The 18,242-nt window shown below is 41.6% G+C and overlaps 1 protein-coding gene across 1 annotated transcript in view; it reads right to left on the reverse strand.

The window, feature by feature from the left end:
* RPAP2 (RNA polymerase II associated protein 2) overlaps positions 1-18,242 on the reverse strand; it is a 68,443-nt gene that overhangs the window by 40,677 nt on the left and 9,524 nt on the right. The window contains exons 7-9 of the mRNA XM_018565077.1: positions 15,914-15,949; positions 7,837-8,743; positions 6,040-6,134 (exon numbers count right to left, since the gene is read on the reverse strand). Of these exons, the coding sequence (XP_018420579.1) occupies positions 6,040-6,134; positions 7,837-8,743; positions 15,914-15,949 (1,038 nt within the window). The remainder of the gene's footprint in view (positions 1-6,039; positions 6,135-7,836; positions 8,744-15,913; positions 15,950-18,242) is intronic.

An 18,242-nucleotide genomic window follows, 5' to 3' on the forward strand; every position in this document is an offset into this window, starting at 1 on the left:
TCTGCAAATCTATAGTTACTGAGATCCAAGGGCCACTGAGCTACAGTTTGTTGTTATCCAGTGTGACAAGTCTCCCTCTCCTTGCCACGTCTGTCTCCCTACAGGGACACAGCCTCATAGAAGTCTATGGGGCTACAATGCAGAGGTGTGGCCAGCAGAGTGAGCACTGAGACACTGGAATGTAAACAATAGAGGGACCATTCTCATCCGATCTTGGTAAGTACAGATCTGCAGAGGGGGAGGAAGGCACGTTTGCCACAGACACACATATGACTGGGTTTGACCAGCACTGTAGAAAACACATTGTTACACAGATCAGGCTGGCCAAAGGGGACGAATTTTACACCAAAATGATCTGGCTACTTCAAGGAAAATCTGACTAAGAAAATATGCATGTTGCCGTTGATGCCGCTGATTTCTCCTTCTGTAATTGCCATGCTAGTTTTTATATACTGATCCAAAAAATTGGACCCCTCAGCTAACAAGCACAGGAAACCTACAGCAGGTAACAACTCCAACATCTACCAACATGACATAAAATTCTATCAAACATTTTGAGTTTCATTTTAAAATTTTAGGGTGCATCCCACCATAGCGTTGCATTAATCACATGGCTCAGTGCCAGTAACACACGCTACCACACAACACACTACTCATTTGAATGGCACCCCAAACGTACTTCCAGCTGCAATGCACTCGACTGTGCTGCCACGCGCTTTACTGCATTGCTGTGCTATGCAGCTGAAAAAAGTTCTGTATGCAAGAGGTGCAGTGTCCTCACTAAGGCCAATGTGGCCATATTTACTTGACTATTTTAACGTCATGCTTCAAGTAGAACTGAAACCAAAACTTGTTTTTATTTTTGGGTAGAGTTAAACTTTTGAATTGGATTTGAAGAGGAAAGCTAACAAAAAAATGTACGTTTCTTTTTCATATACATCTCGGTGTCTCTGTGTACATTGCTGGCATATGTTTTTGAAAAATACTTCTGTAAAAGGTGGAAATGGGCTTTAAGTGCACTGACCAAGATCCACCCACTGCAGCAAAAGGCAGGTGTCACAAACAGAACATAAAATACCTGAATATAATAACTCTGTCTCAAAGCTTTGGCATAATCTTACATAACTTTATCAAACCTGTCATGATAAAAACATAGCAACTGATGTTGCTGACCAAGAACAAGTATACAAATAGGGACTTCAGAATGTCCGCTGGTATTCTTGATCAGCACACTTGTTCCTCGTCAGTGGCTCAGAAAGTATCGATGGCAGAGGGTCAGCCACATAACAGCCAGATAATTAGCATTTTCAGAAAAAGGTGGCAGCCTATGGATTTATATTAGAAAAAGCCTTACATTACGGGCCGGTTCGCACTAGAGAGTGTTCCAGAGCATCCCAGCCCGCTTCCTGCGTTCAAGGGCGGGAGGGGGCATGGGGGTGCATTGAAGTCAATGGCAGCCACGCCCCCTGCCCGCAGTGCGATCGCCGACACCCGAACACGTGGCACATTAGTGCCTGTGTTCCAGTCCAGTGCGATCTGCAAAACTAGTGCATGCAACATTTTTGCAGATCGCACTGGACGGGAATGCAGGTACTAATGTGGCACGCGTTCGGGTGCCGGCGATCGCACGGCGGGCGTGGCTGTGGTGCCATTGGCTTTAATGCACCACGCCTCCTCCCGCCCTTGAACTGAGGGAGCCGGCCGGGTTGCATTTCAGTGCGTTCCAGAGGCCGAACGCTCTGGAATGCACTCTTTGTAGTGTGAACCGGCCCTAAAGGAGTTCTAAAGTCACAGCATATACTAACCTTTTGTAACATCATATACATACTAGAGATGTTTTTCATAATACAACCAAAGCTTACGTGAAAAAAAAAAAAATCCCTTTTATGTAGTGAGTGCTACCCATCCGCCCATCACTATCATCAACTTCCTGAATTCCCGGTGTGCTTTGCATCTCTTTCCCTGCTGCTTCATGTGACGCAATCTTGATTTCTCAAGACTACATAGCCCATCATGCATTGCTTCCAAAAAGCAATGATGATGTTGCATTGTTCAGACGTTGAGTTGTAGTTCAGACAGCAGGCTCATTAAGGGTTGTGATACAAGGAAGTGCATGTTCACAGGGCTGAGTGAAATGGTGTCAGTGCATTAAGGAAGTACATCCTATCAGCATCTTCCATAAGTTTACAAACTTCTAAATCGATATGGTTATTAGGAGTAGGTATACTGTTACAACCACCGCTTTATGTATTTGCACATACCTTCCTGAGACTTGTCGCTACGGGCAGTATGACAACCTACTGACTTGGTGATATTCACAGATAGTGTCCAACTCGATAAGTCTGACTCAGAGTAGAATCCAATGTAGTTTATTTACTCTCAATACAGAGGATGTGATTGCTTGTCATTCATTCTTTTAGGTGAGAGGCTCCTCAGCCTCACCCTAGCACAGCACTGTCAGTTTTCACACCAAAATATGCTGCCTGGAACCCAGTTTAAGCTTGAGGTGAATCGGCTATGGCCGTAAGGGAGCTCCCTCCATATGTACAGCTCCCTCGTATGTCTTGTAGAGGTGCCTGGACTGGAGTGACGTCACATTCTGGCTCCTGACTGCTCTACAGGGCACACAAGGGACCTGCACAACCAATGCACATATGGATGGAGCTCCATCACAGCACAGTAGCCCACACTGGACCCCAGGCTGAGGATCCACTCCAGTTCTCGTAAGATAGGGAGACTGGGCAGTCCCGTGCAATTAAAGCACTGTACCATACAATTGCACCTACCACGCGTTCTGGTGTGGGAGGTGTGTTATGTTGCCATTCATTTGAATGGCACCCCAAATGCACCTCCCATCCACAGTTCGATTGCAGTGCAACTTTGGTGGTGCCCTAATGACCAAGGACAAATGTGGGTCCTGAGGTTACACAGGCTGAGAACCACTGCTCTACAGGGCATCCGCAACGCAGCAAGGATGACTAGAGACAACCAGACCCCTTTCTCCATAGATACACAGTTATCTAATGATTACAATCTAGTCCAGCAAATATATTCCCATTCCCTTTCATTTACTATGCGTTTCACATTGTGATGCACCACTCTCCTTTTCTCCTGCATTTAGGTATTCATATTGTTATAATTACTTGAAAACTCTTCGTATTAAAAGGTATTCATGGACGTTTTCAAATGTAAAACAAAGTAAATCAATACATTTACACAAATAGCTGAATTTCCTATAAACCATTTTGTGTTCACTTCTCTCTTCTGCTTTTTAAGATATTTTTGTATAATCTCTGTATTGTGATTTTCACACTTTTTAAAAATATAGTCCGTTTCCTGCAGAAGCAGGGCTGGGGAGAGACACTTTGCACGTTCGAAGGCTGAAAAATTAGATGACTTACTTCACGCCTGGAGATAGCAATACTGATAGGAAGTGAATTGCAACACCAAAGCCGATATTAAAAAAGTGATATTAAAGTTTTTTAATCTATTTCAAATGCTGATGAAATCCCTTACAGTGGATGCTGCTTCCTAATGTTTAAAAGCTTTAGCTTCCTGCAGAATTAGCTGGTCCCCTGAGTACTGCACTGACATTCCCTTGCAGTAGCCAACCTTCTGTGTGCTAGTAAGCTGTGTGTCTCCACACAGGAACAGCAAGGAAACCTACTCCCTTGCTCTCCACTCCTCCTTCCTCCGTTCTCCCTCCTAAAAGCTTGTATATGGATAGCTGCTGCAGACTGCTCAGTTTATTGTGATCTTGTACTGGACAGGAAGTTCAGGGAAGTGGAGCTGAGGGAGTTGGAGGCAGCTGTTTAGAAACAGGAAGACCGATTTGTGCTTGGGCAAAAATGTAAAGAAATACTTTGCCTCTCTATGATGCTCTTTTTATACCCATTTTTGTTACTGACATGTTGCCAATTCATCTAATTATTTGCAAAATGTTCTTTCAGCTCTTCCTTGTTAGTACCACTTACTTTACCAGCTTTTTGTCACCCTGTCCCAACTTTTTTTGAGATGTGTTGCTGCCATCACTTTCAAAATTACCTCATTTTGTTTTCAAAATGGTACATTTTCTCCTTTTAAACATTTGATTTGTTTTCTACTTTTTATTGTGAATAAAATATGGGTTTATGAGATTTGCAGATCATTGCATTCTGTTTTTATGTAGATTTTACACAGCGTCCCAACTTTTTAACTTTTTTAGAATTGGGGTTGTAGTTGCCCGACTATCTTTGGCTTCAGTACTTCCTGACCCGAAATGAGCATCCAATCAAGTAGGTTAGAACATCTGATCTGCATATTGAGTGAGCGACTGACAATTGGATTTTCAGAAAAGTGGTCAGCAGTAGCAGATGACATATTTCCCTTAGCACAGTAATTACATCCCAATTACTCTCTAACAATTTTTAATGAGCCAAGAACAGATATGTGTGCAGTGCTCAGCGATGACAAAATTGGAAAAATTGCTCAGTTGATGCAAAAAACCTAGAGAGTCAGCTCGAGCCTGAATAACTAATTGATAAATGGTGATTATTCCCTTTACAAGTGTATTTAAAGAAATTCGACAATGGGAGGAATAAAGGGACTGCCATTGTTGATCTGAATACTAGTTCACTGGCTGTCGCTGGCATCAATAGCCACTTGCCTGGAACAGGCATACACAACTGTAAGTAAAAAGTTAGGCCAGGATCTCAATTCACATAGATATTCCAGGACAGTGCCTGAGAAAGAACAGAACAGCATGATAGCTTCCTTTAATGCAGTAGTTCTGAACCTGTGTAACCTCAGGACCCACATTTGTCCTTGGTCATTAAGTCCCAACCCAAGTCGCACTGCAATGAAACGCACAGCATTGTGGTACCAAGCGTTCCGGTGCGGGAGATCGAACTGTGGTTGGGAGGTACGTTTGGGGTGCCATTCAAAAGATTCACCCAGTCTGCATACCTTACGAGAAATGGAGTAGATCCTCAGCCTGGGGTCCAGTGTCGGCTGCTTTGCTGTGACAGAGCTCCATCCACATGTGCATTACTTGTACAGCTCCCTTTGCGTGCCCTGTAGAGGTGCCGGGAGCCAGAACGTGACGTCACTTCGGTCCAGGCACCTTTATAGGACACGTGAGGGAGCTATATGTATAGATGTAGCTCCCTCACGGCCATAGCCCCAGCCCATCCCACTTCAAGCTGACACTCGGCACCGGGCAGCATATTTTGAATGGCTGTTTGGCTCAAGAACTGACAGTGCTGTGCTAGGGGGAGGCTGAAGAGCCTCTCACCTAGAAAAGTGGAAGGCACACGGCGACCCACTGAACATGGGGTCGCGACCCACATTTGGGTCACGATCCACCAGTTGAGAACCAAGTCTTTAACCAGTTGACATCCGCGGTGTTAAACCCCCTTCCCATCCAGGCCATTTTTCAGTATTCAGCGCTGCGGTACTTTAACTGACATTTATTCCGTCATGCAGCGCTGTACTGAAATGAATTTTATACCCTTTTTTGGGGACAGATAGAGCTTTCTTTTGGTGGTATTTATTCACCACTGGGGGTTTTAAATATAGTCAAAGACTAAAAAGAAATCTGTATTTCTATATCGAATTTCCATAAGTAATATCACACTCCCAGTAACCATATTGATTTAGCAGTTTATAAACTTACTTATTGAAGATGCCCATAGAATGGACTTCTTCAATGCACTGACACAATTTGCACTTCCTTGTGTCATAACTCTCACAGAGACTGCCATCTGAACTACAACTCAAGGTCTGAACAATGTAATCTTATCATTGCTTGCTGGAAGCAATGCATGATGGGCTATGTAGTCTGTAAAAATGGACACAAAGCACACGGGGTATCCAGGAAGTTGTTGAAAGTGATGGGCAGATAGAAGGCAGCACTCACTACATAAAAGGGTTTCTCTAAGGTAAGCTATGATTGTATTATCAGAAACAACTCTAGTATGTATTCCTATTACATTGCTGATGTTATAACAGGATAGTGTATGCTGGGACTTCACAACTCCTTTAATACTGCAGAGAACTTACACTTTTTTCAGCCTCTCCAGTACGATTCGTCTGCGGATTTGCTGCTGAGAATAAGAATCTACAAGAGGCAGAGGTGGAGCCCATGGTGCATCAGCCTGGAAAAAAGACAGAAAACCTGATTACAAATAACATTGTTTGCATGCCTTAAACTGTGTGAAAACAATATTTTTTTACTAAGCAATGGCATACATGCAGTTTCTGAACTCATGCCAACTGCGGCTTCTTGGGTTACAGTTTTGTAAAGCCAACTTGTCATTTTACAATAAAATGCTGAGGAGATAGAACTGGAGGAGGGACACATTTCATGGCAATACTAGGAGATGGCTTCAAGACACTTCCAAAATCACAAAATATGAAGCTATCCACACACAGCTAGATTTCTCTCCATCACCCCCACAGACCCATTTTAGAAATCACTGGATTCCACCATCTAAATGGCATGGGTGAAGGAATCTTCACCTGCCGGCTATTGTATTTAGACAGGTGGCACTAGTAGCTGTCTAATTATGCAGCCACTGTTCGGCCGACAATTTTCCACCCAGCTCCTTTGATTTTTTAATCAAAGTCTGTTGAGCAGGGTGGTGCCATCAGTGACAAGCACAGTTCAAATGTTGGCTGATTTTCGCTGAGTTGGCCAAATTTCGAGTCATGTATGACTAGCATGTGGCTAGACTCATACTTTGGAATTGCCAACTATAAGTCTTATACTTGATCCCTGTGATGCTCTTCTGTCAGGTTATCACAGTAACACCAGGAAGTAAGGCTGTTATCCTGAGATAATGCGGCAGAGAGGACACTAAAGAGAGAGAGGTGAAGGGCCATTGTTAGGACACCTCTTACCACACTTGTTCTACCAAGCTTTCAGCATCACAGAACACGACTGCAAGTAGCATACAACTCAAAACCACGCCAACATGCTTACTTCAATAAAACCTAACATAGTGCAAACGAAGAGGATTCATTTGTACAGGGTGTGTGAAGTCAACACCTCCACAAGGTGAACATTGCCTTTACCAATCTCATCCTTTGCAGAATAACTCGTGCTATAGAACTACAGAATTATTTGGATTACCAATTTCTAAAGTTCATAGTTTTCATTTCCTTACATTATCCCAACACTGTATATAGTATCCATTCAAGGATAACTTTCCCCACATGGTGAGGAGTGCATTAACACTCCAGAATTATTTTACTTCTGTCTACTCACAATGCTTGTGACGCACGTCTCTGCCTCATAGACTTCAATGGGGAATTGTTCAACATACTGACAAGCATAGCAGAAGAAGCAGTAATAGTAAGAGACGAACAGAGGAAGTTTATGGTGATGGATCTCCATGGTACAGCTCTATAAGTCAGTACATCTGTATATCAGGAAAGCTAAGCATAGTCAGGCAAGGTTCACACCTAGGGGATTTATCATGCGGATTGAATCACGCAATATCGCGCAAAACACAGATTCGCATTGAAGTCAATGGAGACTGTTCACACTTTTGGATACCATAGACATCTCTGTGCATTGAAAACCGCACGGTTTTCACAGCACAGTCATGCAAACGAAAACACGCGACAACAGCTCATCCGCTCAGTTAACTAGGTGTGAACCTAGCCTCAATGGAGAAGGAAACTAAAAGTTTTAACAAGTACGCTAATTATATATTCCTTTTTTATTATTATGCAAGTGCTGTGTGTTCTCTATCTATCTATCTACTCTCTAAAGTAACAGACAACCCAACACTCACACAATAATAAAATGCAATAATGATTTGAGCTCGGTCTTGTTTAAGACTGAGCACTAACCTTTTTTGTAGCACTGTTGCTTTCCTCTAACTGCCCACTTTCTAGATTTTCTGGCAAAACATAGTTCCCTCCAAAAAAATCCTGGACTCGAAGTTCCATCATTTTGGTATCTTGTTTGAGTTTGGCAAAATCTGGTAGAGGTTTGGATACATTGTTGTCATTTTGGAAAGGCAGACATTCATTGAAATGTGAACTGTTTGTATTCTCAATAGCTTCAAAGCTAATGTCATCTTCATCCAAGTCCTCGGTCTGGTTGCTGGCAATAGGAACCTCTTCCTTAGGTTCTATCACATAGCTATTTCCAAATAAATATTTCAAAGTCTCCTCTGATTTCCACTCGTTCAGTGTTTGTGTGAGAATGTTAAGCATGCTCCCTTTCACTGCCACCGGTGGAATCATGTCTTTGACTGTTGTTGAGCTTCTGGACTTTGAAATTAATCTGCGGAGATATTCGGCACCACTTTTGCTTACCGCCCTCTGAGTCACATCAGCAGTGTCCACAATGGAGCTCCCTGTAGACTGAATGTTCTCTGTCCTGTTGACTACGGTCTCTTTGGGAACTTGGTTGGAGTCTTTTCTCTGACGGTCAACTGTCCTTTCCTGGTCATTAATAGTGCAAGCATTTATCCTTTCTGCAATTTCGGACACATTCTGCTTTATATCTCCTGTCCCAGGAGATTCGTCCTGCTGTGTATTGTGAACATTTTCCTGTTCTGGTTTAGAGCTGTCAAGGCTTGGTTCTGAACCTGAGATAACAGAGGACACAAAGGCCTGCTCTCGCTCAATGTCCTCAGCATCACTTTCAGAAGTCTTAAAGTCACCATCTTTTGTCACATGCTTAGGTTTCTCAATTTCTGAAGGTCTGATTCGTCTGTCTGCTAGTTTGACTTCCTCTCCAGTATGGCCACTGTAATATATAAAGAATGTAGATATTAATATTTCTATATCGCAATGCAACGCTTTGCTATAGAGACAAACATTTAAAGAACTCCTGGTAAAAAAAAAAAAAAATCTTAACCCATGTAGTGGGGCTACCCCTGCGCTGCAAGGGATAGGTGCAAGTTTTTGTCTAGGTTCAAAAATAAAACAGTTATACTCACATAATCCTCCGAGCCAGCCAACTCTTAGGCTGGGCTCACACCTAGGCGTATTGAATATATGCGTTTTTTTACCGCGATTCGCGACTCACGGAAAACCGCCCAGATGGGAACCATGCACATTGAAAATAATGGCATTTCCCTGTTTGAGCCTTTTTCCGCGAGTATGAAAGCGCGGAAAAACGCCCAGGTGTGAACCCAGCCTTAGACTGGTCCCTGGAGCCTCACTTCCGCTCCGCTGCAGAAGTCTAAGATCCCTGAGTCATCATGTTCTATACTCTGTGTATAGGTCATGAGGACATACCATTGATGCCGAGGAGAAGGATGCGACAGGCAGGACAGAGCGCTGTCACAGCCGGCTGGCTCAGAGAATCGGTTGAGTATAAAACTGTTACTTTTAAATCTAGGCAAAAACGAGCACTTAACTCTTGCAGTACCCGACTGCAATAGGTAAAAACATTTTTACCCAGAGTTGTTCTTTAAATAAAAGGTATCAAATACACAGATGTTCCACTATTTGGAATCAGTAAAGGACAATAATGATAGTCATTTATTAATTGCTTAATCTGCTTGGCAATACTATGATCTAGTTTTACATGTGGCAGTTTTACATGTTCTATTAGGACAGTCAGAGTTTTCTGTTACTGAAATTGAGAGAAAAGCTTGCAAGGGCCTGCTAAACAGAGATATCTAAAAGGTAAGAAATATTTGACAAATATATATTTTTAGATATGCTGTGTGAATATGAACACATAACACATATATGGAGGGGTGTTCTCAATTTTGCCTGCGAAAGTGGAAATACACTTTAAAGGGTAATTCGAGGTTCCCACCAAATGTGAGAAACTGAAATTACCCCCACAAATCTGTACCTCCTGCACCCCCCACCCCCTGTGGGGGTAATTTCAGTTTCTCACATTTGGTGGCAAAGTGGAATTACACTTTAAGGATCTACTCTTAGACATTGGAAGGTTGCGAGACATGGAGGCCTCTACTTCATGACAATGGGAAGGAATGCTGTATTCTGAATTACTGCAAATATTCATTTAACATAGACCCATGCTCAATGAGGGGTTGCAGACACATAGGCAAAAGCCATATTCCTCCATAGATGATATAATAATCTTTTTTTTTTCTTATAAGGGGAATATTTTAACAAAAAATGAATACTGACAAGTCAGCTAGCTGCGAATATCCTCACTGACTGTCAGATAACAAGTGAAATATGTGTAGCTTGGTGACAAGTGAGAGATCTATAAAAAGCAGATGAAGTTAGAAATCTATCCTCCAAGTAAGAAAATACTCTCTCATTTTTGTAATCAATGTCTGGCAGCCGTTATCCAGTAAAGAATTGAAATCTACATCATGTTACAAAGACCCTCTCGCAGAGACTCCACTGTCTATTCATCAGCAATGATGTGTCAGGAATCACAGCCACAATAAATATACCAGTACACGTTACAGATTTACCCCCCTTTTCTTGCCCTGTATCCACTAAAAGTACATAAAATGCATTGAATGACATGGCCGGGCCCCCACAGACAGCACAAACAAATCTGGCATTAAACTGTCAGCAGATTTAATGAATATGACTTTAGATTTTTTGCTGGCGATATTGGGAGCAGGTTGTGTACACAGCATGTATTTGTGTCTGATTTCAACAGGTTTTGTTCGCTGCAGCTGCACGGTAAATCATACCGATCAAACAAACGGACCTGGCAAAAAGAAACAGGAAGTGCTCTGAGCTTTAATCACTAAAGGTTGATGGATTAAGAGAAAAGACGTTTCTTTTTATTTGGTGACACATTAAGAAGAAATAATTTGTAGATTTAGATCAAATAGAATTCTAAAGATAAACACCGTCTAAAGCTCGATCTAGTCTCTTCCCCTATTTCACTTATCAATGCTTTTGACTAATGGGAGATGTGAGTATATCACTGGTATATACAACACACATTTCATTTCCATGTACATGCACCAGTAGTTGGTTTCAAACATCTGATATGTTTTTAATATCTACTAAGTAATAAAAAAGAATGTTTTACATTTCACCCAAAATAAGCCAAGTGCTTGCTCAGAATCAAACTTTCCTCTGGGCCCTCTTTTCTAAATCCTAGTCCATTGATAGCACTCCTACAGTCTTAAAGTATATTTTCACTTTTGAAGCCAAATTGGGATAACACCTATTTTATGTTTGTTATATGTTCCCATTTGCATTGCGTTAACATTGTGAGCAGCCATTTTTTTGTTCTCATTTTTTTTTTAAATTCTGCGTTTATTGATACAAAAGAAAACAATGACATTCAGGTAAAGATGTAAAAAAAACATTACAAAGATGAATCAGAACCTTCACAGACGAAGCTACTGTTGGATCCTTCGGCTCCTTTGTGAAAAGCCCCCTTAGTTTTTTGATTGTGGAGACTCTAAGAGGTGGAGTGGATCTCTTTGCTTTAGTGAAGGAGTGAGAATTCAAGGTAGACAGATAAAGGATGAAAACCTATGATGAGGGGATCTCTACTCTAGAAGCCAGGGGGCAACTGTCTACGAGTCTATTTATAAATAAGATATTACTTTTCGATGAACTGACATGTTTAAGCCTTAAGTCGCATTGCCCTCTCCTTATTCCGCAGAACCGAAAGTGAGAGAAAACCCTAAATATTATAGTGTCAACTGTCTATGGATTTCCCTCACTTTGGAGAGATTTCCACTAGGAATGCAACGACATATCGGCCGAAAATGGCACTTTTGGCTAAACGCAGAAAGTGCCACTTTCTTGCTGATACACCGGCGCATCCCTGCTTTCTTTCCTCCCCGCTGGGTGCTGCTCTGTGTCCCAGCGGGAAGGAGAGAAAGTGACAGCCGGCCGAGCGCTGCGGGAGGAGAGCGCTCTGTGCGGCCGGCGTCTCTCCTCCCACACCGCTCAGCCTCCTGTCACAGTCCGGCAGAGCGGTGTGGGGCGGAGACACGCCGCACTGTCACAGGAGGCTGAGATCTCCTCCCTGCACTGCTCGCTCAGCCTCCAGTGACAACGTGTCAGAGAGGAGAGTGAGGTATAAACACTCAGCGATCGTGGAGTGTTTGTAGATAATTGAGGAAATAGCATGTTGACTATATCCTCAATTATGAATGAATGGGAAGTGATCTACATCACCTCCCGTTCATTCATATTTGAAGTTATAGTAAACACACTATGCTCTCATGTTATGAATGAACAGGAACACTCATAGAGGATTCCTGTTCATTGATAACAGGGGATACAGGAAAAGAGATAGAGGACATTGTGTCCTCAATCTCTTTTTCTATTTTAAAAGGGAAATATCAGGAGTCTGTTTAGACCCCTAAGCCTCTAAAAGTAAAGTAAAAAATAAAAATATTTAATAAAAAATGAATAAATAAAAATTAAAAAGTTTATAAAAAAGATGATTATAAAATAAAAAACATTTTTGGTTTCGGTTTTGGCCTGCCAGTTTTTTTAAATTTGGGTTTTGTTTTGGTTTTGACATTTCTATTTCGCTGCACCTCTTCATTTCCTCTTGTGTTTACAAGACAGCAAGGGAAATCTCTCTAATGCGCCAGAGGTGGCAGAAAAAAAAAAATGGCAGAGGGTAAGTTCATTTTCTCACAAAACTTACCAACACCACTTCACCACACGCCAGCCAATGTACGGTCCGAACACCGTACTTCGGCCCCACAGTGAGCATTCAGCATAATGCTCACAAATGGTGAGCAATCATTGGTCAACATGGTTACATGACTATGCTGACCAATGAGAAGTGCTTCCTACTGGTACCAAGCTCAGAAGCGCTTCTCATTCATTAGTGCGGTCATGTGACCATGCTGACAAATAATCGCTCACCATTTGCAAGCATTATACTAAATGGTTACTGCAGGGCTGAAGTGTGGTGCACAGACCATACATCGGCCGGCTGGAGAAACACAAATGCATGCACGGTGGGGGGCGGGGAGAGGTGGTGTAGTGGTGTTAGTCCATTTTCTCACATTTTGTGAGAAAGTGAACTTACCCTTTAATCACTCCCTTCTCTATCCAAAACAAAGTTTAAAAAAAACCCAAAAACTTTGGTACATTATGTGTTAAAGACCCTAAACCATTATTTAATATTTTCCAGCAGGAAAGTTTTCTCATTTGAACACAATTATCTACATAAGGTTTGATGTAATTTCTATGAAGGGAATATAACAATCTTCTAGTGCAGGGGTAGGCAACCTTGGCACAGCAACAGTTGTGAAACTACAAGTCCCATGAGGCATTGCAAGACTGTCAGACACAGGTATGACTCCCAGAGGCATGATGAGATTTGTGGGTGCAGAAGTGCCAAGGTTGCCTACCCCTGTCCTAGGAAGTATAACTAGTATTATATTATAGCATGTGTACCTCTCTAAACCTATATAGTCAATATTTCAGCAGTGAGAAAGAAGCTGCTCACATACCACTAACTATAAGTACTTCAGGAGTGCTTTCAATTCCTCCTTTATAGCACGTGGACTGTGGTATGGCTCCATAGTCAGGCAATGTAAAGCTCAGTTCCTATCATTGTGGTAGAAACCATGACACATTTTCTCAGAGCTGCAAGTGTGGTCTGGTGTCCTCTCATGAAGCTTTTGACTATCTTGGAGAATCTCCGAGACCAATGAGAATATCTTAAGTTCCTATATTACTAGCAGGGGTGGCCCTAAATGGCCTGACGGTATATAACGACCAAAGTTTGTCTTTGAAGATAAACAAATGATTTCTCAAACAGATCGTTTTGTGGACCATTTGTGGTCATTATTTTCATTTTTAAGCAAATTTGAATGAACAGGGTCATAGGGAAAGTCAAGTGAGCAGGTCACACTGGGCTAACGGCTGCCTGAGACTAGCTCTCCGTAGGGGAGTTCAAGACATTTGCAAACCAGATGAGAGATCTAAACTTTCCAGTGTTTTCTAGGTCCACCCAGGGCTTTCGCCAGTACGGGTTACTTCTGGATGGTCACATTACTCAACTTCCTCTTAGCGTATGCAAATTGTGGACAGCAAAGATGTACAAGAACGCAACTCATGCTTCACAGCCACAGATCAGTAAAGTATTCACAAAACTGTAGCTGTTGACCCAATTGAGGTACAATATATGTTGATACCCTTTAGAGTGAAACTGTTTCCTAGACTATGCACACTAAAGTGTTCACATTTTCCAAACAGGCGGTAAAAGCTCTTCAAAACAAGCCTGCACTCACCCCTGTAGTTGTAGACATTATAGAGAAATGTATCTTCAAAGTTCGCAACAGAAGCACTGAAATCTGAACTCTTTCCACCAGACTGATGGCAGTCCTACAGCGTTTCAATGTAAAACACACACAGTCGGTGTTTCTAAACTGACTGAAATCAACTTTAGCCTCTTTGTTGTGATCTTTGAGAATTAATTACTTCACAGTGCAAGTAGCTAGAGAGTTCAGGGGATGTTTTAAAATGATTTAACTACTTCTTAAGAACGTGTAAATACTTTATTCTGGGCACAGGTGCACTTTAATTTTGATGATATTAAAACAACGCAACGGAGTTCAGAATGGTGTTCTTGCTGCGCTATAAGCAAATTATTGACAGACAGGTCCAATATCTTCCCATACCCAATTAGACTGACCTTGGCCAAACTATTTTTTTCACAGTTTTACCCACTGTCCTGTTATACCAGTTGTGCGTGGTCAATGAGTATGACTGTGCAGTACAAAAAGCACCAGTTTCACCATGCTGCCCAGTGCAAATGAATAGTGTTACATCAAGCAGAGAGAGAATTACAAAGTACAGATTTAGAAAGAAGCCCCAACTACCCCACATATGAGAAGCATTCTGGATTCTGGCTACAATGGATTTCATACATTCAGATTAAAATAAATTAAGTTGGCTTTCTAACTTTACATAGCTGTAGTGTCTCCTGGCTAGCATCAGAGGTTCACTGACTGATTCAATTAGCTGCCTATAATAGCTCTTCAAAATGTCAGGAGACAACTCCATATTTCTCTACGAGGGGAGGCCAATAAGTTCTTACCCTAACCATGATCTAGATGTGCTAGGGAATGCAGGTGAATAGGTGGATATCTTAGTAATATGCATGCCAATTTTTGTAGGTCGTGGTGAATTATAGTTAGAGCCAAGAGAAATGGAGTAGGTGTCATGCCGGACAAAATTGAATACCGAGCTGTGATTAGGTTCCTCCATCTTCAAGGGAAATCTGCCCAAATAATCTGTGTATGGAGAGGATTGTCCATCATATGAGGCTGTCAAACGATGGAAGAGAGAATTCAAGTGTGGTTGCACAAATATACAGGATGACCCAAGGGAAGGTCGTCTGTCCTCTTCATACACAGCTGACATCTCTTCATGGATTATTTGGGCAGATTTCCCTCGAAGATGGAGGAACCTAATCACGGCCCGGTATTCAGGTTTGTCCGGCATGACACCTACTCCATTTCTCTTGGCTCTAACTATAATTCACCCACGACCTCCAAAAACAAAAATTGGCATGCATATTACTAAGATATCCACCTATAAACCTGCAACATATCCATCGCTAGAACATCTAGATCATGGTGAGGGTAAGAACTTATTGGCCTCCCCTCGTAATGGTGCTGGGAGATAAACTGTATACTGATAACCTCCTAAGAAAGCTAGTTGCCGGGCTGTCTGCCATTATCAAGAGAAGAAGTCGCCAATGGTAGCCTCTATAGTCTCTCAGTACATATTTCTTTAATGACAATAAATTTTCAGAACAAAATACTGATGTTTTTAAAAGTGTAATTTGGTCTTTAAAGAATGATTTAACTTCTTTCTTGTACTAGCATATACAAGGGAAATACCCTCTAATTGTGCACCATTTTTGTTAACATCTGACAGTTATATTCAGTCTACAATGAAAAAAAATGTCTAAACATTGTTAATAAAATGATTAGTGAAGCAAGATACATGCAAATCATGTATTAGAACATACCTCTTTCCTTCCTCGAGTAGTTTAATGACTGGTGGACTGGAAAAAAAAGCAAACAATATATCAGTAAATATGTGGAGGTTATATGTTCACTTCCTTGAGCACTAGAATGACCGGTGGACTAGAAAAGAAAGCAGACAACATTTTACTAAATATGTGGAGGTTATATGTTCACTTCCTTGAGCATTCTAATGACTGGTCCCTGATGAACATGAACTCTGCTGAGACAGACAGAGTTCAAATCTAGCTTACAACTGATGATGAAATCTGCCAGCACAGTACAGACAAGATTACATAGAGTAAACATAACTTCCCACAGCCCCCAACCTAACATTACATACGGGGGAGCAAGACGGGATTTTTAAGCAAGTATAAAATCACTTAAAATGTAAGCAGAAATGTTTTAAATATTTTTAGTTATGAAGTGTATATGGGAACATATAACAAATATAAAATAGGGGCTATCCCAATTTGATTGGAAAGTGGAAATACATTTTAAACAAACAAAAAAAAAACCCTACATGGATGTATATCTGAGATTAGGAGAAGAATAGTCTAGCACAGCCTTTGTTAAAGGAGAACTATGACATGAGTGATTTCCACTCACCTCATAGTTCTAAGCCGAAGCCCTGGCACCCTGGGGTGCCTTTTGGATTCCTTAGTGCTGCCTTGAAACTTCTGCACAGAGTCATGCCTTTCCATGGTGCAGCCAGGCTTCTGTTTTAAAGGGGGATCATGATGTGAAGAGAACTCTGATGCGAAAGGAGGGGACTATTTTATGAATGGGGAGCTCTGATGTAGAGGTAGGACTCTGAAGTGAATGAGGGGACTTTTGATGTGAAAGGAGGGGCTCCAGATGCAAAAGAGGCAGAACGTTGGAAGATGGAACCTAATTTTTTAGTGGTTTTGTGTGGGGTTCCCCTTAAAATCCATACCAGAACCCTATCTTGGCATGCATTTAGGGGGCCACATACAGTGCTTTACATTTAGGTTATTTACCATTTTAAACTGGAGTTTTTGCATACTTTAGGGCCTTATCACACCACATCCAGACCATCTCCACACCAGACAAGATTGTTTCCGGACCCAAAATGCATTTTAATATTTCCCTATGCTATTTCTGGCCTCTGTTCACACCAGCGCAGTCTGTTCCAAACCAGACCAAAAAAATACTGCACGTCTCATTTTGTCTGGTCTGTAACGCATCAAAAATGCATACAAACGCAATGGAATGCACCTGAAAGCCCATTTTATGCGGGGAAAAAAAAACCCCAGCTCCGGGAACACGGCAGAATCATGGGGAAAAGCATCAAAAAGCAATGCACTGCATTCCAGATCTGGTCCGGAAAATGGTGTGGATTTGCCCTAAGAGTCTGGCATCAGCATTATATATAAATGACCCTATAGCACCACCATGTGGCTGCATTGAGTAATTACAGTCTGGCGGGTTAAAACTACCCTACAAATTTGGAGATTTTTGCATTCTGAAAAGAGATCCTTGTCCTCCTTTTGCTTCATGGATTTTAATTCTTGTATGTAAGCAAATAAATTACTTGCACAAAACCCTAGTCTTACTTCATGGATATTATATAACTCTGATCCAAGAGATGCAAATAAAGTAAATAATGTGCCACACATGACTGGAATTGACTGACAGCATTGTCAGAGGTAGGCAATATGCTTACATATTACAGTGGGTTGCAGCTAGTGAGTACATTCTCTGATATCTGCACCATATTTCATGTACACTTCACAACTCATCTGTTCCACAATCATCCAACTAGCAAATTCCATGATGCTGCACAATGTTACATGGCCAAACATGTTAACCTCAAAAAATGAAGTCAACCCAAATTCAATATTTCAGTTTTGGGTTTATTCTAATTGGTTGAATTATTAAAGAGCCTTCTCATCTCTCTGAGGGAACCTAGCAGTTATTAAATCCCTATGCTGTAAAGCTAAACCGCTCCCCCTGCCCCAAATAGTCCTAAAAAATAGGAAAAAATGTTGATGCCAATTTATTTAATTTACTTTCTCCGCATTAGTGGGAGGTAATGAAGAAAAATGAGGTAATCATTCCCTCACTGGAAGTTCTCTGTGGGAACTACTTTCATTCTTTGCCAGGAGCTGAAAGTGTAATAGGGCAATTGTATCCCCACTCTAATTATTCTTGCTCTGTCCTGCTCTTGTATCAGCCAATTGCCACTTGTTTTACTAAATGCAGCTGGCTATGAAATGAGAAGTGCAAACACAGGACAGAACTGGGAGGAGCCACACTTCTGCGCAGTGATGTGCTTTGCCCCCCATGGAACTTTAGGAGCATAAATACATA

The sequence above is a fragment of the Nanorana parkeri genome, unplaced genomic scaffold (genome assembly GCF_000935625.1).
Source record: "Nanorana parkeri isolate BGI_ZX_2015 unplaced genomic scaffold, ASM93562v1 scaffold811, whole genome shotgun sequence".
Classification (NCBI taxonomy): domain Eukaryota; kingdom Metazoa; phylum Chordata; class Amphibia; order Anura; family Dicroglossidae; genus Nanorana; species Nanorana parkeri.